The sequence below is a fragment of the Chiloscyllium plagiosum genome, chromosome 1, assembly GCF_004010195.1.
Source record: "Chiloscyllium plagiosum isolate BGI_BamShark_2017 chromosome 1, ASM401019v2, whole genome shotgun sequence".
Lineage (NCBI taxonomy): Eukaryota > Metazoa > Chordata > Chondrichthyes > Orectolobiformes > Hemiscylliidae > Chiloscyllium > Chiloscyllium plagiosum.
The window spans coordinates 152,778,964-152,806,653 of NC_057710.1; the positions used below are offsets into that span (position 1 = coordinate 152,778,964).

Sequence of the window (27,690 nt, forward strand, 5' to 3'; positions counted from 1 at the left end):
TGAAAATAGATTATTTAGAAAATGGAAATTACATGAAAAGGCCAAAAATTAAATAGGTTTTCTTTCCATTTTGCCTTAAATACCATTTTCCAAATTATTATGAATAATTCTTATTTCAATTTCTTTTGTTTTGACAAAACGTATACTGTTAAAACATAAACATATTGACTTAAGGATCTCTACAAAGACATCTGTCTATTGATAGGGATTATGGTTCGATGGATCCACAGTGTATACATGCAAATCCCAAACTAACAAAGTACTAATTGCATCTATATCAATCTCTTCATTATCATATTTCATAACAAAAGAGCTATTTTTGGTGCATATCTGTGGCATGTTTGAAGGTGTTTAAATATGCTACAATTCCATAATTCACACTGCCAATACTGGATGCAATTCAAGTAATCAATTTACAGATAAATTTCAGTTCAATGTCCAGCTAACCAAATTTAGTAAGAATTAATACAAATCAATCAACAGAAATCCGATCAGTTCCCATTCATGAACTAATGAGTTGCCCAAAACTGAGTAAATTACCTAGTTTCTCAATTTTTTGAACAGATATGCCATTTCCTATAGATAGCCAGCTCACGGACACACTTAAAGCTGTTATTAATAACAATGACAAAAACTACAACTGAAATATGTCGCTAAATTCCAAGTTACCCATAAAATTGACCAATTTTGGTGACTGTGTTTTGCCAAAGTCTGCTTTTTGACAAATGCCAAGCTTGTAAGATCTGTCCTCTTTGCACAACTTCTGTACTTTCTTTGACCTGTCTATCTCAATAGTTCCTAGGTTTGCACCCATACAAGGTTGGAACCTGCATGACCCAGTGTCGAACTCAGTGTTAACTTCCTATAAGCAAAGTTAGAAGAGAAACATTAATATTATATGATGTTTCTATATATCAGTCAAGTATACACATAAACTACATTCTATCGTGAATTATTAAGACTGGCTAATTCAGCCTTAGGAACTTTGTTAACAGAAAAGAAAGTAGAGTTTTTTGTTATCAAAAATTGTTTAGCCAGTTGTTCTTTATATCCATTAAAAGTCCAGCTTAAAAAAAAATCTCTTCTCAACTACTTTTGAACTTCACGAACATAAAATCTTGGAAACTGCACTTCATTGAACTTTTGACAATTGTTTCACTTCACTGGGGCACTAATACAGAAAATCAAGGGTGCCTATTCTCTGAGTCACCACAAAAATTAAAGATTTTAACAAGTACACAGAATTCTCCAATTTACCTGACTTTCTGAACGAAGTTGACAGAAAACACAAACCAGGTTTCTGTTTTATGAGGAGTGGTTAAGTTGGTTGGGACTGCGTTCATTGGAATTTAGAAGTACGAGAGGCAACCTTATTTAAACATACAGGGTTCTTAGGATACTTACCGGGATAGATGTGGAAAGAATCTAAGCCCAGAGAGTACAAGCGCAGAATAAGTGTGCACACATTTAAGACGGACATGAGAAGAAGCATATTTTCTCAGAAGGTAGTGAATCTGTGGAATTCTTTACCGCAGAAGGCTGTCAAAGCTCGGTCATTTTGTACAGAGGAACCTTGGTTATCCAAAGGATACAAGAAGGAAATATTTCATTCAGTTAATTGAATTCCGGATAATCAAATGCCGGAGAACATAGTTTAGTCAAGCATCAGGACCTTGCAATCTTGCTGGATGATCTGATATATAGATAATCGACTGCCAAATAATCGAGGTTCCTCTGTATATTCAAGGCAAGATAGACAGAATGGGCTTCAGACTAAACATCCAGAAAACACAGGTTCTCTACTAGCCCGTTCTTGCCACACAATACAGCCCCAACCATCAAGATCCATGACAATGTGGATCATTTTCCATATCTCAGGAGCCTCTTCTTAGTACAAGAAGGCATTGACAATGAAATCTCACATCAACTCCAAAATGCCAGCACTGCCCTTGGATGCCTTAGGAACAAAATGTTTGAAGTTCAACACCTTAAACCCAGCATCAAGCTCATGGTCTACGGAGTACACCCTCCTTAATGCATCAGAAACACAGACAGTGAACAGCAAACATTTTAATCACCGGAAACCTCTCATCAGTGCTGTCTTCACAAAATCCTGTAAATCCACTTATCAACATAAGCATCCTCTTTCAAGTCAATAGTCACAGTATTGAGGCACTGGTCCAGCCGTGACGGGTAGGCCACATTGTCGGCAGCCCTAAACAAGTGCTCTACTCCGAGCTCTCCAATGGTAAGTGATCACTAGCAGGGCAGCAGAAATACTACAAGGACAACCTAAAAGCCTCCCGAAACAAATGCAACAAACTTGGGAATCGTTTGCCCTAGCATATAAAAATTGGAGAAAAAACACCTGTGAAGGCGCCAACTACTTCAAGAGTCATCAAGTTGAGCATGTGGAGGCCAAGCACAAGCAAAGGAAAGAGCATGCAGAATCCAGAGAGTTCCACACCCACCTCTTCAAACACCAGTTTCCCCACCTGCAACAGAGTCTGCATCTCTAGGATTAGACTATTCAGTCACAATAAAACCTATTCACCCCAGTGGAACAAGTCATCCTTGATCCGTGAGATTGCTGTAGAGGACAGATTTTTAATCAGTAAAGGAATTAAGATTTATGGGGCAAAGGCAGGAACATGATATCAGATCAGCCATCATCTCATCAAATGGCTGAGGGGAATCAGTGGGCTGAATGGCATACTTCTGCTCCTACGTTTATTGGTCTCACGAGGTGATCCTGGGAGGCAATCACATCATTGATAGCAAACAGAAGCCTTTGTCATTGATAACTGGTCACTAGTTCATACATCAATTGACCAGTTGCACTTCCATTTGTACACAACCTCTCAGCTCCAGCACATCTGCAGACCTTTCACTACTACTTGAACCAGCAACTACGTAAACAACAATTACAATGAGCATCAGATTATTTGTCTTCAGAAAGGGGCAATCCCTCAACAACCCTTGCTTTTTAAATCACTTCTTTTTCCATTTTAGTCCACAATGAAAGATACAGAAAGTAAGAAGACATGATCAGTACATGATTTTCCAAATTAACTTTTGTCTGTTTAAATTTATTAGTTAAAAAACCTATCCATTTCACAGGCTAGGATTCCCCTGGCACATGCATTCCAAGAAATAACACACTGCTAGCCCTTTCAATTTTGAAGCAGATATCCTTAAATGTTTTCAGGCAGGATTATAAAGATGGGAATCAGCTGACTGAGGAAAATCATAAGGAATTTCTCATAGAGAAGAGTGATCTGAGTGGAAGGAGGTTAGAAATGTAGTGGAGGGTCTGGACCTGCTATTCAGATTTAATTCTCTTGGGTTTACTTCCCTCCTAAGGCTGCTGGACCATCCCAACAATCCTCCAAAAAATACCTGTTCCCAGACGATGTCTGTTTGCAAGCTATTTCAATCGTGTCAAAGTTGAGCCTAAGTGGTGTAACTTCTGCATCCCAGTAGACTCCAGTAAACTGCTCTAGGTTATCTTTGCATTTTCAGATTACAGTCCCTACCTTCTGTTCTCAAAGTATATGGCAGCTGCCTGTTTTAGGATCTCTCCCAATGTTTCCTGATCTTGACAACCTCAAATTTTAAGATTTGATTCCAAAATCCCTTTCCTGATGATCCCAGTTAACTAGATTTAATCCCACATTACCAGTATTTCCTTCTCCAATGTTTTCAAATATCGCTAACCCTGTCAATTATCCGAGATCTGAAGATTCTTCTCAAAAACCTCTGGACTCAGAAGACCCGAAGCCAGCATTGCTAGCAGTGCATATCAGAAGATTGCACATGCTCAGCATCTGAAATATTGCCGTTTTGTACATTATCAGTGATTTTGTCAATTTGCTTCTGCCCTTAAGACCTTCGAATCACAAAGTGACAACACAGGAGATATTCTAGTAACACATTAAAATCTTGCATTCTGTGTACATTTTAAAAATACAGTTATCTTAATTTATGTTCCTTTAATTTTTAAAAAATCAAACTTTTGACATTTGCCAACTATACTTTGTGAATTGACTCAACATTAAATACCAGAATTGAAAAGGTAAGGAATCCACAAATCAAAACTAAGGAACATGACTACCACAGAAAAATTCTAAAGGTTTTTAAAAATAATCACAACCAGTCTGGAGAATCCAGCAATTAATGGCCTGTTTTATGTAAATGTTTTCATTTGAAAAAAGTCTCCCACCTCTTCAATAACTGTATATTCTGTACATTCACCTTAAAGTCTTAAACAAAATATTTTAAAAGCAATGCTTCACAATTACATGATTCAGTTTATCTTTCTTTAAATACCTTCCTCTAAGCTTTTACATCAAGGCTTCAACCTAAGTCTCAAAAGCTTGAGCTTTGACTGGGTATTGTTCCCAGAAATGCTGCAGAGTTATTAAGCACATCTGTGCATTCTGAAAATGTGCACCTTATAGAATTTCTCTGCATGCATCTAAGATTAAGCACACTGCACTGCCTCACATTCTGTACATATTTGAAAGATTCTCTGCCTTTTCCAAAAGACTTTGAAACAAATTTAAGATTAAATTTTGAAAGCTTTATTTTATAAAAGGCCATAGTGAAAATATTAACAATCGCTCCTTTTCTATTCTGAACTGTTTACTGACACACATGATTAACAGCACCTGTAGTTTCTTTGTTTTCATTTGAGAAAACAAAATGAGAAACAGCTGAAACTAATCACAGCAAAGGTTGTGGGCTCCAACAATATCCAGTCTGTAATACTGTGGATATGGGATTCTGAACAAGCTTTGTCCTAAGCTAAAGACTTCCAGCACAGCCACATTGCCATTTATTCAATAATGCAGAAGTTGTGTTGCATGCCTTGTCACAAAAACAAGACCAAACCAAGCTAGCCAATTGTCACCCGGTTAGCGACACACAATAGTAATCAGGAAGGAACCATGAACAGTGCTCTCATGTGACAACAGCTCACCGTTGCTCAGTTTTGATTCTGTCAAGATCAGACTGCCCCTCGTAACAGCTTTGTTCTAAATATGGACTCAAGAGCTGAATTCCAAAGTGATAGTGAGTTCCCTTGACATTAAGGCAGCACATAACCATAAAACCTAAATCAATGGAGGTCAGGGACAATCCCTCAGTGGCTAAGTGACACCTAGCACAAAAGAAAAGCAGCTTTGGTTATTGGAAGCCAATCATCCCACTCCAGTTCATTACTGCAAGAGTTCCTCAAGTATACATCTGGTAGTTTCTGATCACCATTCTTGAGGTTACCTTTTTAAGTTCAGACTTTTAATGGAATTTAAAATCCATGAGCTGCGATAGTGGGATTTGAACTTCCATCTTCACAGCATTATTCTGGCCCTCCAGATGACTATTCCAGCAACCTTACTGCTATGTCACAGTCAAATAAGCAGCCCAACATTGCATGCAGCAAGATCAAGACAACATTCAAGCTTGGGCTGTAAGTGGCCCAAGTAAGTAGTACCATTCACATAAGCAGATATCAGTCAAGATTATCTCCAACGAGAATGAAACAATTTGTCCTTGACTTGGCCATAAGAGCAGGTCAGAGGCAGGGAATTCTGTGACAAGTAAGTCATCTTATAACTCAGCAACGGTTGTTCATCTTTGGCGAGAGTGTGGTGCTGGAAAAGCACAGCAGGTCAGGCAGCATCCGAGGAGCAGGAGAATCAACGTTTCGGGCATAAGCCCTTCTCCTGCTCCTCGGATGCTGCCTGACCTGCTGCGCTTTTTCAGCACTACATTCTCGACTTTGATCTCCAGCATCTGCAGTCCTCACTTTCTCCTCCTTGTACATCTTCTGCAAGGCACCAATCAGGATTATGATGAAATACTTTCCATACCTTGAGAAACACAGCTCCAACAACACACAAGAAACTGGACGTTATTTGGTACAAATCAGCAATATAACCACCACTTTCAACGTTCATAAGTTTTACCACCAAAACACAATTGACAGCAGTTTGTAACATTCACAAGATGCACTGCAGTAACTCACCAAGCTTTACAAGCTTTTTAGAACAACATTCCAAAGCCACAACCCTTTACCACCTTGAAGGACAAAGATAGCAGGCACCTGTGAACACCATGACCAAATGCAAATTCCCAACAAGTGACACACCATCCTCACCTGGAATTATATTACTGCTTCTTCTTTGTTGCGATGTCAGAAACTTTTGTCCCCAATCACCTGCAAATTCCCCACATTACACATCATCCTCATCTAGAATTATATCACTGTTCCTTCTACGTCAAGAACTTGGATTCTCTTCCCAACAGCTGGGCTACAGCAGTTCACCTCACCACCCTGTCAAGGACATTAAGGAATATGAAACGAATGTTGGCTTCACTAGCGATGCACATATCCCATGGCCTTACTAGTAACTTGCATGTCCTACGAATGATAAAAAAAATGCAAACTCTGTAGCTGCATTAGTAGAGCCAGACCCAATACAGCCTCAAGCAAACCTGTGCCAGCTTACGCTGCAATTCATGTGGAAGCTATTCTATATACCAGTGTTGCTTTTAAAGCTCAAAAAGAGATTAGATTCATCCCAGCTGCCATACAGACTCAGACTATGGATATTTGTGCCCAAAGTGGCAGGTAGTCAAGGTGATGCAATCCGAAGCTGAGCCTTCAAGCTTCAGAATTGCCTGTGACACCTTGCAAGGTAATTTTCAGTGAAAGTCAACAGCCCCCAGAGTCACGCTTGCAGCGCTGGAATATCATTTCACCAGAAACATAGGGAGCAAGGCCTTCTCAAAAGTAAGGTATGTAGGGAAAGCATAAGGATAAACAATTCATTTCTTCTTGTAAAAATGCATTTTTAGCTAAAGATATTTTGGAAAGGTTTTGTTAGCATTATTGTTGAATAGGGTCTGAATTAAAGTTGTGATAACATGTCTCAGATGAATGTAACAATGGGTGACAGATGTCCATGTTGGTGTGGCAAAGTGCAATCACAGCCTTACAATCTGTGATCTCACAGCCTGTCAAGTTGAAAAGGGTCAAGGATGTCTCGTTCTGTTTCGCCTCTTTAGTTGCCCTGGAGGCAATGGCTATGTTTTCATGATGGCCTGACTATGAAGGACTTCGCTAACCATCACAAACTCTGAGACTGACTCTAGCATATAATGCAATATTTCCCACTGATTGATCAAGGCAGCAGGACAATTGTTTCAACAGGCCAACAACCTGTTCTGAATTGTTCCATGGCTCTCACTGCAGTTATGGCAGAATGGCAGGACAGAGGTGGTCATCAGTCATGTACAGACCAGTCCATTGAAACAACCGTCCTCTGCTTCCTCTACAAAACTGAATATGGTGCATATGTCAACTGGCACAGGACAACTGCACTTTGCCTATAATCTCTTTGCTGAAGGTAATACACCTCATGTATTGCTCCTGGTCAAGATGTGTGTGTAATGAGAACTCTTGAAGAGCCTTTGAGGGTAGGCCCTTTTGTGCAGAACCCTTGTTCACTTTGCTGAGCTTTCCCCTCTCTGTTCCATTTCCTGCATGTTATAGAGCACAATGTACTGCCACCATACCGGGTAAAAACAATGACTGAAGATGCTGGAAACCAGATTTTGGATTAGTGGTGCTGGAAGAGCATAGCAGTTCAGGCAGCATCCAAGGAGCAGCAAAATTGACGTTTCGGGCAAAAGCCCCAGTGCCACCATACCCTCCATACCCGAAAGAAGAATTCCTCTGTTCTCCCTGACTGTAGGCACCAGCGTTTCAAAAATATCACATGGCAATTCCTCAAATTTAGCCGACCGTAATCAAAAGGATCTCAGCTGCAACTTGTTGACTGACTGTTTAAACATATACAGTACACAGTTTAGCTTGTAGGTGAAACTTACAAGCTGACTTGAACAAAGAACAAGGAACAGCACAGCAGAGAAACATACCCTTCAGCTGACCAAGCCTGCACCTTTTTAAACTAAAAACCCTTTGCCTCTAAGTGGTCCATATCCATTTACTGTCTGCATATTCATACACCTATCAAGATGCCTCTTAAATGTATCTGTTCCTACTATCTCCTCTAGCAGCACATTCCAGGCACTTACTGCCCTCTGTGTAAAAAAAAACTTGCCTCTCACTTCTCCTTTAAACTTTCCCCTTTTACCTTAAACTTACTTGCCCTCATGATTGACAATTTCTACCTTGGGGAAAAAAAAAGATTCTAATTATCCATTTAATCTGTGCCTCTCATAATTTCGTAAATTCCTTTTAGGTCACCCCTCAGCCTCCAACATTCAAGTGAAACCAAACCAAGTTTGTTTAATCTTCCCTCATAGCTAATACCCTTTAAACCAGACAACATCTTGGCAAACCTTTCCTGTACCCTCTCCAAAGTTCTGGTGGTGTGCCAACCAGAACTGAACACAATATTCCAAATGTGGCCTGACTAAAGTTCTATGGAGCTGCAATATGACTTGCCAATATTTATACCCTCTGTCCTGACTGGTGATGGCAAGAATGTCATATGTCTTCTTGATCACCTTATCAACTTGTGTTGCCAATTTCAGGGATCTGTATGCCCAGATCACTCTGTATGTTAATGCTTCTGAGGGCTCTGGTATTTACTGTATACTTCACTGCTTCATTTGATCTTTTAAAATGCATTACCTCACATGGTCCAGATTAAATTCTTACTGTCATTTCTCCACCGAAGTCTCCAGCCTGTCCATATCTTGCTGTTTCCTCTGGCAATCCTCTTCACTATCACAGCTTAACCAATCTTTGTGTCATTTGCAAACTTACTAATCAGACCACCTACATTCTCCTCCAAATCATTTATAAATAACAGGTGCCCCTGCACTGATCTCTGTGGAACACCACCGGTCACAGATCTCCAGTCAGAAAAGCAATTTTCCACTGCAACTCTCTGTCTTCTATGACCAAGCCAGCTCAGTATCGATCTTGCCAGTTCACCTTGTGATTTCACCTTCTACATCATACTGCCACGTGGGACTTTGTCAAAGGCCTTGCTAAAGTCCATGAAGACAACTTCCATCATCCTGCTTTCATTAATCATCTTTGTCACTTCCTCAAAAAACTCAATCAAGTTTTTGAGACATATCCTCCCCACAAAAAAAACATGCTGCCTATCACTATTAAGTCCATATTTTTCCAAATGTAAGTAAAGCCTGTCCCTAACAATCTTCTCTAATCATTTCCCTACCTTTAATGTAAGGCTCACTAGCCTGTAAATTCCTGGGTTGTCCTTGTTGCCCTTCTTAAACAAAGAAACAATGTTGGTTATTTTCCAGTCCTCTGGGACCTTTCCTGTGACTACAGAGGATACAAAGATTTTGTACAAGCAACTTTCTCCCTCACCTCCCTCAGTATTTTGCAATAGTTCCCATCAGGTCCTGGGGACTTGTCTACCTTAAAGCTTTTCAAAACACCAGCACCTAGAATATCAACATATACCTCACTAGACTCACCATCCACCATGTCCTTCTCCTTTGTGAATACCAATGCAAAGTATTTGTTAAGGACCTCCCCAATTTCCTGCAGTTCCACGCATAAATTCCCTTCTTTGTCCTCGAGTGACCTACCATTTCCCTAACACTTCATATACGCATAAAACAATGTGGATTTTCCGGTTTGCCGTGGGCTTTTCATGGCCCACTTTAGTCCTCCTAACTCACTGTCTAAATTCGTTGCTGCTTTCTTTAGATTCTTCAAGGCCTCTGCCTGTCTTCAGTTTTCTAAACCTTACATATGGCTTATTTTTTTTTTTGACTAAGCTCACAATTTCTCCTGTGATCCAAGGTTCCTAAATCTTGCCATTTTCTTCCTTCATTTTCACAGGGACACACTGGCCCTGAGCTCTAATCACCTGGCCTTTAAAAGATTCTCACATGACAGATGTGGATTTACCCTCAAACAGCCACCTCAATCTACATTTCCCAGTTCCTGCCTAATATGTTTGTAGTTAGCCCTCCCCCCGGTTTAGTATTTTCACCCAAGGACTGCTCTTATCTATATCAATAGATAACTTTAAACTTACAGGATTATGGTCACTGTTCCTGAAATGCTTCCCTACTGAAACATGAATCACCTCCAGTCTTCTGGCACTATTCCTGTAGACAATGACGATTTAAAGATCAATGCCAAAGGCTCGGCAATCTCCTCCCTGGATTCCCAGAGGATCCTAGGATAAATCCCATCCGGCCCAGGGACTTATCTATTTTCACACTCTGCAGGATTTCTAATACCTCTTCCTTGTGAACCTCAATCCCATCTAGTCTAGTAGCCTGTATCTCAGTATTCTCCTCGACAACATTGTCGTTCTCCAGAGTGAATACTGTCGAAAAATATTCATTTAGTGCTTCCCCTATCTCCTCTGATTCCACACACAACTTCCCACTACTATTTTGTTGATTGGCCCTAATCTTACTCGTCATTCTTTTATTCCTTAAATACCTATAGAAGTCCTTAGGGTTTACCCTGATCCTATCCATCAACAACTTCTCATGTCTCCTCCTGGATCTTCTGAGCTCTCTCTTTAGGTCTTTCCTGGCTACCTTGTAACCCTCAAGCATCCTAACTGAGCCTCCACATCTCATCCTAACATAAGCCGCCTTCTTCCTCTTGACCAGAGATTCCAATTCCTTCATAAACCACGGCTGCCATGCTCTCCAGCTTCCTCCCTGCCTGACAGATATATACTTATCTAGGACACACAGGAGCTTTTCCTTGAATAAGCTCCACATTTCTCATGTGCCTATTCCCTGCAGTTTCCTTTCCCCTCCTATGCTTCCTAAATCTTGCCTAATTGCATCATAATTGCCTTTCCCCCAGCTGTAACCCTTGCCCAGTGGTATACTCCTATCCCTTTTTATCACTAAAGTAAACATAACAGAATTGTGATCACTATCACTAAAGTGCTCACCTACTTCCAAGTCTAACACCTGGTCGGGCTCATTACCCAGTACTAAATCTAATGTGGCTTCGCCCCTTGTTGGCCTGTCTACATACTGTGTTAGGAAGCTCTCCTGCACACACTGGACAAAAACTGACCCATCTATAGTACTCGTACTATAGTGTTCCCAGTCAATATTTGGAAAGTTGAAGCCCCATGACAACTACCCTGTCTCTCTCACTCCTATAGAGAATCATCTTTGCTAGCCTTTCCTCTACACCTCTGGAACTATTCGGAGGCCTATAGAAACAGGGTGACCTCTCCTTTCCTGTTTCTAACTTCAGCCCATACTAACTCAGTTGACGAGTCCCCAAACATCCTTTCTGCAACTGTAATACTGTCCTTGACCAACAATGCCACACCTCCCCCTCTTTTACCATCTTCTCTGTTCTTACTAAAACATCTAAATCCTGGAATCTGCAACAACCATTCCTGTCCCTGCTCTAACCATGTCTCCGAAATGGCCACAACATCGAAGTCCCAGGTACCAACCCAACCGGACGGGCTCATTCCTCAATACCAGTATAGTATGGCCCCTTCCCTCGTTGGACTATTACATATTGCTTTAAGAAAACCTCCTGAATGCATGTAACAAACATCCTGCCTGCCCATCCAAGCTTTTGGCACATAGTCTTAGTCAGTATAGGGGAACTTAAAATCATCCACCACAACAATTCCATTGTTTTTACATTCTTCCATAATCTACCCACATATCTGTTTCTCTATCACCTGCTGGCTGTTGAGAGGCCTGCAGTACAATCTGATCAAAGTGACCCTTCCTACACCTGAGCTCGACTCATATGACCTGGCTGGATGAGCCCTCCAAGGTGACCTCCCTCAGTACTGCTATGATATTTTCCCTCATCAGAAACACAACTCTCCTATCTCTTTTACACCCTTCTCTATCTCACCTGAAATACCTAAATCCCAGAACATTAAAAACATAGACTGTTCACTATCAAAGTCAATGCTACCTGCAACTTCCAATGCAATAGTTGCAATGTTTAACTATCTGCACTTCATGAGTGCTTCAGAGTCTGATAGGTTTAACCTTTTTTTTACTTTTAGTTTTTTGGACTCACTTCTTATTTCTCATATTGCAATGTGTTCTGCCAATTTTTATAACAATAATAATTCATAAAATCACTCTTTTTGTTAATTCAAGAAAGTCTGGTTAAATTGGATCCTTTTAAAATATGAACAAATGTTGATCTGGAAAAAGTAACAGTATACACATGGAAAGAGGGACTTTTCAAATTAGCCTTGTTGCACCGGATCATCAACGCCACACTCACAGGAATCCGATTCACGAGAGAAGAAGAAAAGGATAGCCAACTCCCATTCCTAGACGTGATGGTACAGAGAACACCGAACGGAGAATTCACTACAAGGGTATACAGGAAAGCCACACACACAGACCAAGTCCTAAACTATGAAAGTAACCACCCCAACACACACAAACGAAGCTGCATCAGGACACTATTCAAAAGGGCCACAACACACTGCAGTACACCAGAACTGCAAAAAGAAGAAGAGAAACACCTATACAAGGTATTCGCCAAAAACGGAGACCCGCTCAACTTCATCAACAGATGCCTAAGAGAAAGACAACGGAACGAGGACATACCACAACCAAAAGACTAGCCACACTACCATACATCAGGAACATCTCAGAACTGACAGCCAGACGACTGCGACCCCTAGGACTCATAACGGCACACAAACCAACAGCCACGCTCAGACAACAACTCACCAGAACGAAGGACCCGATACCCAACATGAGCAAAACTAATACCATGCAAGGACTGCACAAAACACTATATAGGACAAACAGGAAGACAGCTAACAATACGCATACATGAACATCAACTAGCCACGAAACGACACGACCAGCTATCCCTAGTAGCCACACACGCAGACAACAAGCAACATGAATTCGACTGGGACAACACTACTATCATAGGGCAAGCCAGACAGAGAACAGCCAGGGAATTCCTAGAGGCATGCATTCACCCACAAACTCCATCAACAAACACATCGACCTGGACCCAATATACCAACCACTACAGCGGACAGCTGAAACTGACAACCGGAAACGGCAGGGACAGACCACTATAAACACCGGAGGAAACATCAAAGAAGCGCTTCGCAGGAGGCTCCCAAGCACTGATGATGTCGCCTAGCCAGGGGATGAAACGTTTGCAACAAAAACTTCCAGCTCGGCGAACAGAACCACAACAACGAGCACCCGAGCTACAAATCTTCGCACAAACTTTGAATAAAGGTTTGAATATTATGCAACCATTTCTGAAAGTTATAGAGTTAATAAAAGTGGTACAGATAGATTAAATATTGATATAGATAAAAGAAAGTTATAAAAATGAAAGTAGGACCAGTCTCTGTTAACTCTGAATGTTTGGCTTGCATGAAGATTTCGCTTTTTGAAATGAAATGTTTGAAAACCTGAGGTCAGAATTTAGTGGCCACAATGGCTTCTACAGTTGAATACTTGGAGTTTTCTTCCAAAGGTGGACTGAGCAGAGGAAGTTCTGTGAGGGACTGAAGGCTTCCCTTATTTCACTTCCACAGAATGCAGGTTGTGGTTCTTCCAGCTTGGTTCAATAAAACAGTCCTTTAGTTGGTTTGCCTTCCTCTGTCTCCCTGTTGAGAACCCTCTTTCTCTAAAAGATATCTCTCAATGTTTCTTCTTTCAATTCTACTCAAAACAGTGGCTCAAAGCAAAATGCCACAAACAAAACTACGATATCAGAACTGCTTAATTATATCAAAAGGAAACAAAAGGGTTGATAGGGATAAATTCCCCAATCAATGGAAATAATTTAAGACTATGAGAGTGAAATGCTTCTCCTCACAAAAGGTGCTAGAAGTTGGAATTTGCCTGCAAGTGGTCAGCATGGGCACTCATGGTTTGCACTGCTGCCTCACAGCAGTAGGGACCCGGGTTCAATTACACCCTTGGGTAACTATCTGTGCAGAGTTTGCACATTCTCCTTGCGAATGCGTGGATGTCCTCTGGGTGCTTGGTTTCCTCCCACAAGCCAAAGATGCACAGGTTAGGTGGATTGGTCATGCTAAATTGCCCATAGTGTTCAGGATGTGTAAGTTAGGTGCATTAGTCAGGAGGAAATGTAGACTAATAGGGTAGGGGAATGGATCTGGGTGGGTTACTCTTCGGAGGGTCAGTGTGAACTTGTTGGGCCGAAAAGCCTGTTTCCACACTATAGGGATTGTATGATTCTCTGGTGATTAACGCTAAATGAGTTATCCTATTTTAATTCTAATATTGGTAGAATTTTGTTAGCCAAAGGTATTAAAAAAAATGGAATAAAGGCCGGTAAATGAATTTAGATTGCAGATGAGATTGACTGGTTCAGGACGGCACGGCGGCACAGTGGTTAGCACTGTTGCCTCGCAGCGCCAGAGACCCGGGTCAATTCCCGCCACAGGCGACTGACTGTGTGGAGTTTGCACATTCTCCCCGTGTCTGCGTGGGTTTCCTCCAGGTGCTCCGGTTTCCTCCCACAGTCCAAAGATGTGCAGGGTCAGGTGAATTGGCCATACTAAATTGCCCATAGTGTTAGGTAAGGGGTAAATGTAGGGGTATGGGTGGGTTCGCTTCGGCGGGTCGGTGTGGACTTGTTGGGCCGAAGGGCCTGTTTCCACACTGTAATGTAATGTAATGTAATCTAATCTAATCTAAAAAAAGGACGCAGTAATAGCCATCACTGAATGGTGGAACAAATCTGAAGAACTAAATGGTCTACTCTTTTTCTATGTTTCAATGTGAAGGGATTGCTCTTATAACCAGTCACAAAGAAGATTGCCCACAAGACTGAAGAGACTTTATAGCATCAATTTTCCCCATTATGACATTGATTTCATTTTGACATCTTATAGGAACAGCTGAGCTGCTGCTAAGATTAAATGATTCTCAAACAGAGTAAACCAAGAAGTGAAAGGCACTGATGATTATTCACTTTTTAATCATGTACCAGACAGCAAACAAAACAATAAGTAAATAGGGTTTTATGGCACAGCTATACAAAATCGGTCCATGATGCCCACGCTAGGATTAAGGTCAAAACTAAAGTATCAAAAAAAATTGTTTAATGTTGGAATGAAGGGGTTCACTTTCTTAATTCAGAAGTAATTCAGGTAAAGGATTTACTTTGTGTAGGAGTCAGAGCCTTGACTAGGCCCTGAATCAGTCTCTCTGTAATTGATATGGAACCAGGATCCCTGTTCAAGTATTGTTGCAGACAAGAACCAATTAGTGGTTTTCTAGGCTAATGGGAGCACTAGGTTGCAGCATAGGATAAAAATCAAAGAGAGCACATCAACAATAATTTTAAAATTTCCATTAACAAGAATCAACAACCCAATTTGGTGAGAGGGTGGGGAGGAGTTGTAGGAGAACTCCACCACTGGATAGTCTTTGGTAGCACCTGTACTGAAGCATGTACCTACCATAAGCTGCATTTGGAAAGGAAATTGGTGCACATTTTCCCTATAAGTTTATGATCAAATACTCTAATATTTAATCAAGTACTCTGCAAAGAATATAACATCTCACGGGCAAAGAATAATGTTAAATTTTATGAATAGTAATTTTGACAATGATAAATTGTTGACTTGAATTTTTAGTATCAGCAGCTGAATACTTGGTGTACTGACATATCCAGGTGATCACCTTGGAAGGGCAAAATTCAAATGAATTCAAATGATAAGCAGGCTAAAGCGGCAGTTATTAAAGTGTTACGTGCAGTATATTTTGTTGATTTTAGGCTTATTGAATAAGCTTTTAAATTAAGGATTTAAGCTGAGTTGAAGGATTTAGTTCAAGTTTAGAAAAGAGGCACTGGCTTTCTTTAAAGAGAAAAAGAGCAGATGGTATTACAACAAAAAAGAAAAAAAAAATTCTGACCCTGACTCTGACCCCTGTGATTACCCTTAACCCAAGTCTGAATCAGTGAATATGTAGAGGAAAATAGCAATTACCTGTTTCGGTGGAGTAAACACGGAAACTCTTATCCCAGAAGCCACATACCAGAATGAAGCGGTTATCAGCAGTGATCACGAAGCACTGGGAATTGACCTGAATGCTTTGATCCAAGAGGTCAGTAATTTGCCTTCTGTGCATTCCAGTGTTATTAGCTAGAAGTAAAAAAAAAATGAAACAGCATTAGAATTCTAACATCAGGAAGAGAAATATATGGTACACCTTGGGAAATGTTATACTACTGTAATTTAGACTTCCGAACAGCAGGATCATAAAACCAAGAACTGATCTTCTTAATGATGAAATCTTGGCATCAGTTCAATATTTTTCACCAGCCAATCCAATAAAGAACTCGACTGTTATTATGAAAATTTCTTCTGCGATGCAGCCAACACATTATGAGGGCACCAATTTATCATAACCAAGCTCATTCACACTCATCAACAAGTCGGTGTGATGAAAAGATCCAATATTATCCTGACAGTACTTCATGCGCATTCTCAATCGCACATTATTACAGCATCCATATTAATTTTCACTGACACTGGTTCTATCCCTGTACAAATTAGGCAAACCAACGAGGGAGAGTTGATGAAATACCAGCGAATCCACAGCTCATTGCATTCCAATTTGCATGCAAATGGTTTATCAAGAAAATTCCATTCTCAACCACTATGAGTGAAAAACAACAGTAATCTTCACTTCAGACAACTACACAGGATGTAATGAATTGCAGAAAGGAAAGCTGACAGACCTATCAGAGGATCGATTTCAACTGGCAGCTGGTATGGCTGTTCCTGCATAGCTCCATGAAGCCCTAAAATTGTAGATAAATAAGTAAATTAGATGTTGCACATGCTGTTCTGTAAAAAGGAAAAAAAGTTCTATATTGCTTTCTCTTTTCTTCACAACTGCTTTTTAGTTGACATGTATTGGCTGTTGTGATTTTGGTATGTTACAATGATGAAGAATCTATTATTCTATCAAAAGTAAGACACATTATATCTTTTCAAAACACTCTTTCGATTGGTTTCAAAATATTTGAGATCATCTGATCCTGATAAAATAATTTTCTTGCTTTTGAAGGGGTAACCTCATCTAGTCCCCTATTTTACTGGCAGTTACCACAGTGAGGAACATTATAAAGTTCCAAAAATTTAACATAATTTACTTTAAAATAATTCATATTATATTTCACTGAAAATTAAAATATCATGTGGATTTTTCTAATACCATCATTTCAACCAAATGTTAGTACATTCAAATAGTTAACAAAATATTTAATCATTACTGATGCCAGAACACCTCAACACACACAGGACATGCAAAAATAGCAAACCTAGGTTTTTCAATAATGTCTTTACACTCACCGGTAACATTATGCCACTTGTTCACAGCAAACAGCCTGCTAGCAGTTACTGTGATAATGGCAGGTACAGCCAGACCCAGCTGAGTGTTGGCAGCAACGTGGGTGACTGGGGAGTTAGATGGGAACTTGAGTACCATGATAACATCCTGCTGCATCTGGTCTGTGAACATCAGAGGAGTCTGCAGGAGGAGATACTATTCAGTGGCAAAACCCCAAATCAAAAACAAATAAAATCAAAAAAGGTGATGGGAAAGAGAAGAAACCAAGAGGAAGAATGACAAATAGGAAGAAATAGGTTAGCAGCAGGAAGCAGAGTATGGGTGCATCTACAGTGAAGGGGGAATACAAATCTTACAAGTATTTGGGACTGAAGTTCTAAATATTATAAAATAATACATTGCTTTCATGAGAGAAGAGCTTCAAGTATTTTAAATACATAAGAAATTTTATTCAGTGCAGAGAATAGAGTTGTGTAAATTTAAAAACATAAAAGTATAAACAAACTTTAAAATTTTCAAGATGTAAAGGGCATTTATTTACATACATTGCAAACAATAAACTAACATTGGTGAAAATTAAAGTGGAGGTTTGAGTTGTGGAAGAAAAAAGACATTTCAGACAGAAGAAACTGAAAATAAATTCAAGGCATCAGTGAAGAATAATGGGTTAAGGCTTTAGACAAAAAGTAGAATACATAAAAATACTTGTATTTGTAATACTGAAACATCTTAAAACATTTCACACACAATTACAGTCAGGTGAAACAGCAAATTACTCCACTTCATAGAAAACTACAACTGGTAAACAGCCACTCTGAAGACATAAACAAGAAATTGAATTCAACCGGATGTCATCGGAAGACAAAGTAAAGGAAGAATCATCACAACCCATACTTGCATTGTTAAAGCAGGAATTCGATTTTTGGAGCATAAAGAAAGGACCAAAAATAATGTTGATAATAAGCTTCAGTGACACCCTTCTGTGAGAGTGGCTAAAAGCCAATCAATATTATGAGTTAATCCTCCCCAGACACTCATTCAATTAAAGGTGTCAGTAATGCCTCATCTGATGTAGCCTCAATTAAATCCAACTATCTGATCCACTGAAAGCACTAGGGGATAGGCCAACAGAAACCTCAGCAGACAAATATGCATTGTACGTTTGTCTACTAATTACCACACCTGGTATAAATTACCACTGATGCACATTGCACAGCATGACACAACCTTATTTTCTAAAATCTGTGTCTCATTTTGAAAGCTAATTTGCTTGGTGAAACTCAATGAATTTTTATCAGGTGATTTAAAGAATAAAGAGAAACTATAATTTTGACAGAAGGAAAGCACCCCATCCTTAGTTATTTTGGTAAAGTCTTTAACTCCATTCCAGCATCAAATACAACATGCTTTGTTCTCTTCTCTCCACATTTGCTAGCTCTTAGGTTGATGTTTCTCTGCTACGCTGCTCTATTTTTGCATTCTTACATTGTAAAAGAACAGCCAAGGGTTATGTGTCTTGATTCTCCTAAATGACCTCTGGTAGTTTGGATATATCAGAAAGTCATTATGTGGAAATTGGGCCTGTATTCAACCACTTGCATGGCACAGAGGACTAATAAATGTGCTTTGCCATCCAGTCTCCTCTTTCATCAAAGGAGCAGGAGCATTAGGGATAAAACATTTAGTATTATTATTCTTACATAACCAATCTGCCTATATAGTATCATACAAAGCCTATTGAAGTTCCCAGGTATGGCCTACATTTGCATGCCTTAGCTAATCATTGTAGGACCAATATTATTCCCCTTAGTGTTCTATGGTTAACTTCTGGTCACTTCTATTACCTATATTTTCAAATAACTTAAAACAAAACTACATTTGGCATCACCTCTTACATGTGTAGAAGCAAAAAGTTCCTTGTACCTGATGCTGAGAAAATGCCAAGGTTAAAAACACAGGTACTTTACCATGTCAAGACTAAATGCAAGTCTACTTTATATCTAACTTTTGAATGTAAATTGCTTTCCACAAACCCTGTACACTTTCACCTTTGAAGCTCATGCCTGACACTAGGGTATATGCTTATTAGCAATGGTGGACCACTGGCACTTTATTCAAGTACTTGTTCTTATGTTTGAGCACAAGAAGGAGATAGTGTTTGCAAGATTTGAGGCAACCACAGTCAAGCCTTGTCTGTCCTTCCATAGCATTCCAGCGGAGGTCCCTGGATAGTGACCAGTCGTCAAGCTTCACCACACTCTAACCTTAGGACACTAAGGGAAACAATATTGGTCTTACAGTACTTAGCTAAAGCATGCAAACATAGATCATACATGGAAACCTCAGTAGGCTTGGTTTGATATCATACTGACAGATGTAATATACTTACCAAGACAGATGAAGAATTAGGAGCAACAACATACTACATATAAAATAATTCAAAATACATATCAGATAAATTCAAGAAACATAGCATGATTTCTAACATTTCATCACATAAGTACACTACTCAGCATCTAGCCTATAACAATATAGTGACAATAAATTATTGGAGCTTTTGTTAACACAGAAGTTTCAGTTAACATACATCTAATTTAATAAAATATACAGTAGTAGGCCATATCGGGGTTCCTCTTAATAGCTTGTAATAATTAGAAAGATATTCAAGTGCAAGGCAGCACAAATGAGTTTAGCATGAAGACAGTTGGACGGTTCTTCAAAGTAGGCAACACCAACTCCACATTTGGAATTAGATTTAAGGAGCAGCTGGACATGCATGGTTACTAGGGTATAATATACTTACCACTTGCATGGCAGAGCTTCTGGGAGGATGTGGCTCTATTAAAAGTTGAGAAGGAGTTTGACCAAAGCTACGAATTTGAGCTTCAACCGCCTGCAGGAAAGACACAAGCATATGATAAAAGTGCTGATCATAGGCATTAGTAACTAAATGGTCACCTGAAAATGTCATGCAACACGTCTGGATTACATCATACTGAAAATCAAGCCCGTATGTTCCCTCTGGTTGGGAGCTTGGCACTAACACCTAGGATTATCTCATCACTTAACTGTACATGTTATTTCCACGAAACACTCTTAAAACATTCTCATTCCCACTCCCCCACCCCCCATTTGATAAGAAACAGAAACTGGCTGTTACAGCCATAATTCTGACCTTGCCTTTGTTTTGTCTCTCAGAGTGTACTGCCTCCTGGTTTTGCATTTCTTAGTAAATAAGAGCAGAACTAAGCTTAAACATATATTAGCATTTTCTATGCCAGATGGCTGATTGAATATAACTGAGTGAGGCAACAGTGAAATACAGAATGGTTCATCAGTAGTGACTTTCCTGCTCAATAAGATGCAAATGTAAACAAAGGAGCTTTTTTGTACTCTGTTCAATATCTTCATCTATTCATATTTCCAGTGGTTTATTATACATTTCAAATATGACATTTATTTCCAGGATGTTTAATAATCCCTTTCAGTCCTTAAAATTATTCTGCCTTGATCAAATTGCATGCTTTTTCTGGCTGGAACATTTGCAATTTTTTTAATATTATTGAATGACATGAGCAAAATATGTTGATTTCAAGACAAATTAAAACAATTACAAAACAGTGTGTTTTTAATCTTGATCTAGAAATATGATTGCAGTATGTAAAGTGTTTCACCTTAAATTCTACAGTCATTTTACCCACACAGAACAGGCATACTCTTCCCTAAGTCAACCATTTTTCTTTTAAAAAATGAGGATATGGTAGAAAGAAAAAAGGCTGAATCTTATGCTGAGTTTATGCAAGGATTTTCCCTTTGAGCCCCAGCTGGCTTTGTTGTATTATCTTTCCAAACTTGTTGATTTTCGAGGTCCCACATGTGGTGCTCCTCTCATCTTATTCTCCCACAAGTAGAATTACTGGTCATTGCAGGCCCTCCTGGATTCCTGGTGCTGGCACCATCTTTAAAGCCTTGCTGTGCATATGGTCACTCTGGTATTCTCCAGCTGCCCTGCAAATTCTGTTTCATTTGTCCTGGACATACTGGTCAGAGGATAACTGGAACCTTGTTTTGCTGACATGGATCTGGGAGTCCTGCTGGATGGGAGGTCTGTGCAGTCACTGCCCATTTAATGTGCCATGAAATATTGGTGACTGATGGAAGTCTGGAGGAGCAAGTGGCAAGTTAGAGTTGCCAGGTACCCATTCTATTTTCAAATCGAGAATTATTGCTGTCCAGTTTCTATCCAGAGAAGGGAGAATAGGAAACTGTACACTAATGAGGTGACACAATGTAGTGCACGCTAATACATGCAAAGTAGGCACCATGTTGATCTCTTGTGAGAATCAGGTCTTGCCATTCAATACTTGGTTGGAAAATTCGACATTTTGCTCTTGATGGCATGTAGCTTCTCACTGCAAACCTCCCGTGATTCTCACAACTTAGTCACCAATGCCCAGGTCATCCAGTATCTGAGAGAATTCTGCTCCTAGTCCAGATTGCAAAGTTGTCTTCATGTACTCAATTTTAGTTTAAAGAGAATAAAATTAAGAAATGCTCCTCAATATTTTTGATGATAGTAAAGCTTCTTTTGAATTCCCCCCCCCCCCCCCCCACAACCCCTGTCAACCAAAATTAAATGAAAGGATTTATGCAAAGGGTTTACCTTTCTTCAAATATTCGGATATATGTATTTAAAAAAAACTCAACTTCTGATGAAATTCCACACATTGATTGAATTTTACTCTATATTGATCATGTTAAGTTGTTTCTTTCAGGAATACAAACTACTCCTGCTTCTTTGTGACTACGATAAAGCTGAACTATTCCCTATCCTGACGCCCTATTAACTGATCTGCTGCTTTTGACATAGCTGACCATATCCTGACACACTTCCACTGACACCAGGCTGTGTGACACTGCACTCACCTGGTTGTGTTCTTATCAATTTAATCACTTTCAGTGTCTCAATTGTTTCTCAAGCAATGGTTTTTCTTCCTGCTTTTGTACTATTATCTATGGTTCTTTATGAATCTTGACGCCCTCCAAATTTTATGTATATGCTGCCACCCAGTATCATGATTGGACAAAGCATCAATTTCCAAATGTGTGCTGATGACACCTAGGTCAATCTCATCGCCACCTCTGTTGATGCGGCCAGACTCTTGAAATCAGTGCTTCTCAAATATTTTCTCGCTGTGATTCCATTTCAAGGCTTGAAAATTGTCATGACTTCTTACACTAGAGTGGGAGTACAGTTGTTGCAATGCCTTGTCAGAACTCCACAATAACCATTGCTGTCTCAAAGCTCACAACCCCAAAATTTCAGTTCGCAATGTCACCTGGAGTCCCAACTTCTACTTTGGAAAGCACTGATCTATCCTGTCACATTGCTTGTCCAAAATGCAGTATTGGATGTACAAACTTCTTGAAGTACGATTGTAAATATAAAGCCGACATCTTTAGCCTGTGTCACAAATACCGCGTCCCTAGACTCAATATCATGCCTCCCCATGGAAACAGTTTAAGACTCACCCTGATTGTGCATAACCTTGCTGTCATATTAGCCTGAAATGGGCTGCTGGCTCACTCTGATGAAGGGCTATGCCCAAAATGTCGATTTTCCTGCTCCTCAGATGCTGCCTGACCTGCTGTGCTTTTCCAGCACCACATTCTCGACTCTGATCTCCAGCATCTGCAGTCCTCACTTTCTCCCTGCTGACTACACATCCATACCATGAGAAAATCACCAATTACTACATACATAAACTTTACTTTGCACCTGTTTCAGCTCATTTGCTGCTGCAAGTCTCATCCATATCTTTGTTATTTGTTATCTTGACAATTCCTAAGCATTCCTGCTTGCCTCCCATCTTCTACCCTGCGAAATTCTGAGGTGATCCAAAACTCTGTATCCTAACCTACACCAATTTCCATTCACCTACCACTCCATTTCCAGCCGATAATGACTTCAAATCAGGCAATAACTTGATTTTAAAATCTCTAATTTTCAAATTCCTTCATGGTTCTACATGCCTCATCTCTAATCCCTTCCAGCACTACAACTCAGAGATATTTATTTTCCTCTCATTGTGGCCTCTTTATTTAGATCACTACTGACAATTCTAACTTCAGCTGCCAATGGCCTGAAACACTTGAATTTCCTTTCGAAATAATTTCCAGCTTTCATAACCTTTTCACGACACTCCCTACAACCTTCTCTCTCACCAGGATTGCACTAAAACATCTCATGTGGATTGGTTGAAAAAACACATTGTAAATTGAGCAGAACTACACAGGTCAAAAATGAAGCAACATATAGGTCAAGAGTAGACCTACATAAAACAAGCAGGAATGGAGCCACATAAAGGGAGACCCAAAGGGCAGAGCTATGTAAAGTTGGCTGCAAGTGGTGTGAGGCAGTGTTAAGCAGGCTGGAAGCAGTATAAAGCAATTGAGAGTGTTGTTGAACTGCGCAGAGCAGAATAATATAATTGCAGGCAGAGTGTGGAAAAATCAAGACAGACGTTGCATGAGGCAGATAGCACTAGAGTCAGAAATAATAACAGGTTAGGTAGCAAAGTAAATTGTAAATTAGAGTTGCATGTGGAGAAAATAAGGTTGATGAGCTGTAGGTTCATATAGCAATGTGGGAATATAACATTGTGGCAAGAATGCTGACCTTGCTCAATAAAAAACGGAATGTGGAGTTGCTCGTGTTGGACTGGGGTGGACAAGGTTAAAAATCACACAACACCAGGTTATAATGCAACAGGTTTATTTGGAAGTACAAACGTCTACTTCCAAATACACCTGTTGGACTATAACCTGGTGTTGTGCGATTTTAACAAAAATGACAGGACTGAGTTCTAAATATTCCTGGATATAATGTGCTCAGGAAGGATAGAGAGAAGGATATCCTGATCATGGAGAACAGTGTGTGGTGTTGGAAAGGATAACCCAGAAGAATCATGGTCACAATCTATTGGCTAGAACTGAAAAAACAGATAGTAGGTTTGCAGATGACATCAAAATTGGTGGTATAATGGACTGTGAAGAAGGTTATCTAAGATTACAAAGAGATCTTGATCAATAGGGTCAATGGGCTGAGGAATGGCAGATTAGAGTTTAATTTGGATTAATGCAAGATATTGCATTTGGTAAAGCAAACAAGGGCAGGACTTATATAATTAAAAGTAGGGCCTTAGGTAGTATGGCAGAACAGAGAGATAGGGGTTCAGGTACAGATTATTTGAAGTTTCCATCATATGTAGGGTGGTTAAGAAGGAATTTAGCATGCTTGCCTTCAATGCTCAGACCTTTGTGTATGGGAGTTGGGTGATCATATTGATGTTGTACAGAACATTGGTGAAGCCTCTTCTGAAATACTGCTTCCAGTTCTGGTCGTCCTGTTACAGGTATGATATTATTAAGCTGGAGAGGATTCAGAAAAGATTTACCAGGATGGTGCCGGGAATAGACGGTTTGAATTATAAGCAGAGGCTGGATTGGCTAGGACTTTTCTCACTGGAGTGAAGGAGTTGAGGGGTGACCTTATAAAAGTCTATAAAATAATGAGGGGCTTAAATTAGATAAATGGCAGGTGTCTTTTCCTGAAGGTGGGGGATTTCAAGACAAGGGAGCATATTTTTAAGAGAAGAAAGATTTAAGAAGGATGAGGACAATTTTTTTAACATAGAGCAGTTCATGTGTGGAATCAACTTCCAGAAGTGATAGACACAAGTACAGTTATAACGTTTAAAAGACATTTGGATAATTACATGAATAACGTTTGGAGAGATACAGGCAAATGCAGGCAGGTGGGACAAGTTTAATTTGGGGTAATGGTCGGCATTGACTGGTTGGAGCGAAGGGTCTGTTTCTTCTGCATGACTCTATTGTGTTATTCTATAATCCCAAATCGACTGGGAAAGATGTAGGGGAACTGCAAGGAAATTAGAGATGCAAAAACTGTAATAGGGACTTCAATTATCCTAATATAAATTGGAAAATTAGTAAAGGGAAGAAAAGGAGAAGAATCTATGAAGTTGGTTCAGGAGAATTTTCTAGATTAGTATGTTTCCAGCTCAACAAGGAAGGAAACACTGCTGGATCTGATTTAGGGAAATGTGATGGGTCAAGTGAGTCAAGTGTTGTCAGGGAGCTTTATTGAAGAAATATTAGAGTGCTTTAAATTGGCGATGGAAAAGGATAAGGAAACCCAGAGTAAAAGTAATTATTTGGGAAAGGAATATCTTCAATGGGAAGAGAGTTGATTTGGCCTGTTTAAGTTGAAACAATGAGTAGGGAAAAAATATTAATACATCAACTTCATATTTTTAAACAAGAAATAATTTGGATACATTAAAGTATAGTACTACAAGGGAGAGTAATAGGATGATGAAAGTAAGATGACACAGAAAAGGTGCACAAGTGCCAATGTCAGATGGATAACGCAATTATGAAACATGAAGAATATTGAAATTTCAGAGGGTAAGTGAGAAAAGAAAGTCAAGAGAGAGTATAAGAAGAAACCGTCAGGTAACAAAAGTGGGAACCCAAAAGTCTTTGATAAGCGTGTAGCAAATAAAAGGATGGGAAAAGGAGGAATGGAGAAAATTAGAAATCAAAAAATGCTTTGAATCAGGAGAGGTAGGCATTGCTGAGATATTAAATGAGTACTGTCTTGCAGATGGAGAATGTTCTGTCCAAATCATACTGGAAGAAGAGGTGGATGAAATGCTGAATGAGGAAAGAGATATTAGCTAGCTGGCTGTATTTAAAGTGGAGAAGTCAACAGGACCAGATCAACTACATCTAAGGATACTGTAAGGCAGAAGTACTAGCCATGTCTTGTAATCATCATTAAATACAGGGTTGGAGGCCAGAGGGTTGGAGAGTTGCAGATAGAGTCATAGAGATGTACAGCATGGAAACAGACCCTTTGGTCCAACTTGTCCATGCTGACGAGCATCCGGCCCATATCCCTCCAAGCCATTCCTATTCGTATACCTATCCAGATGCCTTTTAAATGTTGCAATTTTACTAGCCTCCACCACTTCCTCTGGCAGCTCATTGCATTTAAGTACCACCCTCTGTGTGAAAATGTTGCCCCTTAGGTCTCTTTTATATCTTTCCCCTCTCACCCTAAACCTATGCCCTCTAGTTCTGCACTTCCCCCACCCAGGGAAAAGACTTTGTCTACTTATCCTATCCATGCCCCTCATGATTTTATAAACCTCTAGAAGGCTACCGCTCAACCTCCGCGCTCCAGGGAAAACAGCCCTAGCCTTTTCAACCTCTCCTGAAAGTTCAAATCCTCCAACCCTGGCAACATCCTTGGACATCTTTTCTGTACCATTTCAGGTTTCACAACATCTTTCTGATAGGAAGGAGATCAGAATTGCATGCAATACTCTAACAGTGGCCTAACCAATGTCCTGTATAACTGCAACATGACCTCCTGATTCCTGTACTCAATACTCTGATCAAAAAATGAAACATACCAAACATCTTCTTCACTATCCTATCTACCTGCGACTCCACTTTCAAGGAGCTATGAACCTGCAATCCAAGGTCTCTTTGTTCAGCAACTCTCCCTAGGAACTCACCATTAAGTATATAAGTCCTGCTCAGATTGCTTTCCCAAAATGCAGCACCTTGCATTTATCTAAATTAAACTCCACCTGACACCTCTCAGCCCATTGGCCCACCTGATCAAGATCCCGTTGTAATGTGAGGTAACCTTCTTCGCTGTCCACTACACCTCCAATTTTGATGTCATCTGCAAACTTACTAATTATACCTCATGCTCACATCCAAATCATTTATATAAATGATGAAAAGTAGTGGACCCAGCACCTTGTGGCATTCCACTGGTCACAGGCTACCATCTGAAAAACAACCCTCCATCACCACCCTCTGTCTTCTACCTTTGAGCCAGTTCTGTATCCAAATGATTAGTTCTCCCTGTATTCCATGAGATCTAACTTTGTTAACCAGTCTCCCATGGGGAACCTTGTCGAACGCCTTACTGAAGTCCATATAGATCACGTCCACTGTTCTGCCCTCATCAATCCTCTTTGTTACTTCTTCAAAAAACTTAATCAAGTTTATGAGACATGACTTCCCACATACAAAGCCATGTTGACAATCCCTAATCAGTTCTTGCCTTTCCAAATACATGTACATCCTGTCTCTCAGGATTCCGTCCAACAACTTGCCCACCACTGACATTTGGCTCACTGATCTACAGTTCTCTGGCTTGTCCTTACCACTTTTCTTAGACAGTGGCACCACGTTAGCCAACTCCCAGTCTTCCGGCACCTCACCTGT

The 27,690-nt window shown here is 39.9% G+C and overlaps 1 protein-coding gene across 2 annotated transcripts in view; it reads right to left on the reverse strand.

Annotated features, from left to right (window-relative positions):
* lrba (LPS responsive beige-like anchor protein) overlaps positions 1 to 27,690 on the reverse strand; it is an 875,634-nt gene that overhangs the window by 58,389 nt on the left and 789,555 nt on the right. Inside the window, exons 48-51 of one of the 2 annotated variants that reach the window (XM_043699606.1) lie at positions 20,162 to 20,251; positions 17,361 to 17,553; positions 16,745 to 16,807; positions 15,990 to 16,145 (exon numbers count right to left, since the gene is read on the reverse strand). In XM_043699606.1, coding sequence (XP_043555541.1) covers positions 15,990 to 16,145; positions 16,745 to 16,807; positions 17,361 to 17,553; positions 20,162 to 20,251 — 502 coding nt within the window. The remainder of the gene's footprint in view (positions 1 to 15,989; positions 16,146 to 16,744; positions 16,808 to 17,360; positions 17,554 to 20,161; positions 20,252 to 27,690) is intronic. The other variant, XM_043699616.1, reaches the window with a different exon arrangement.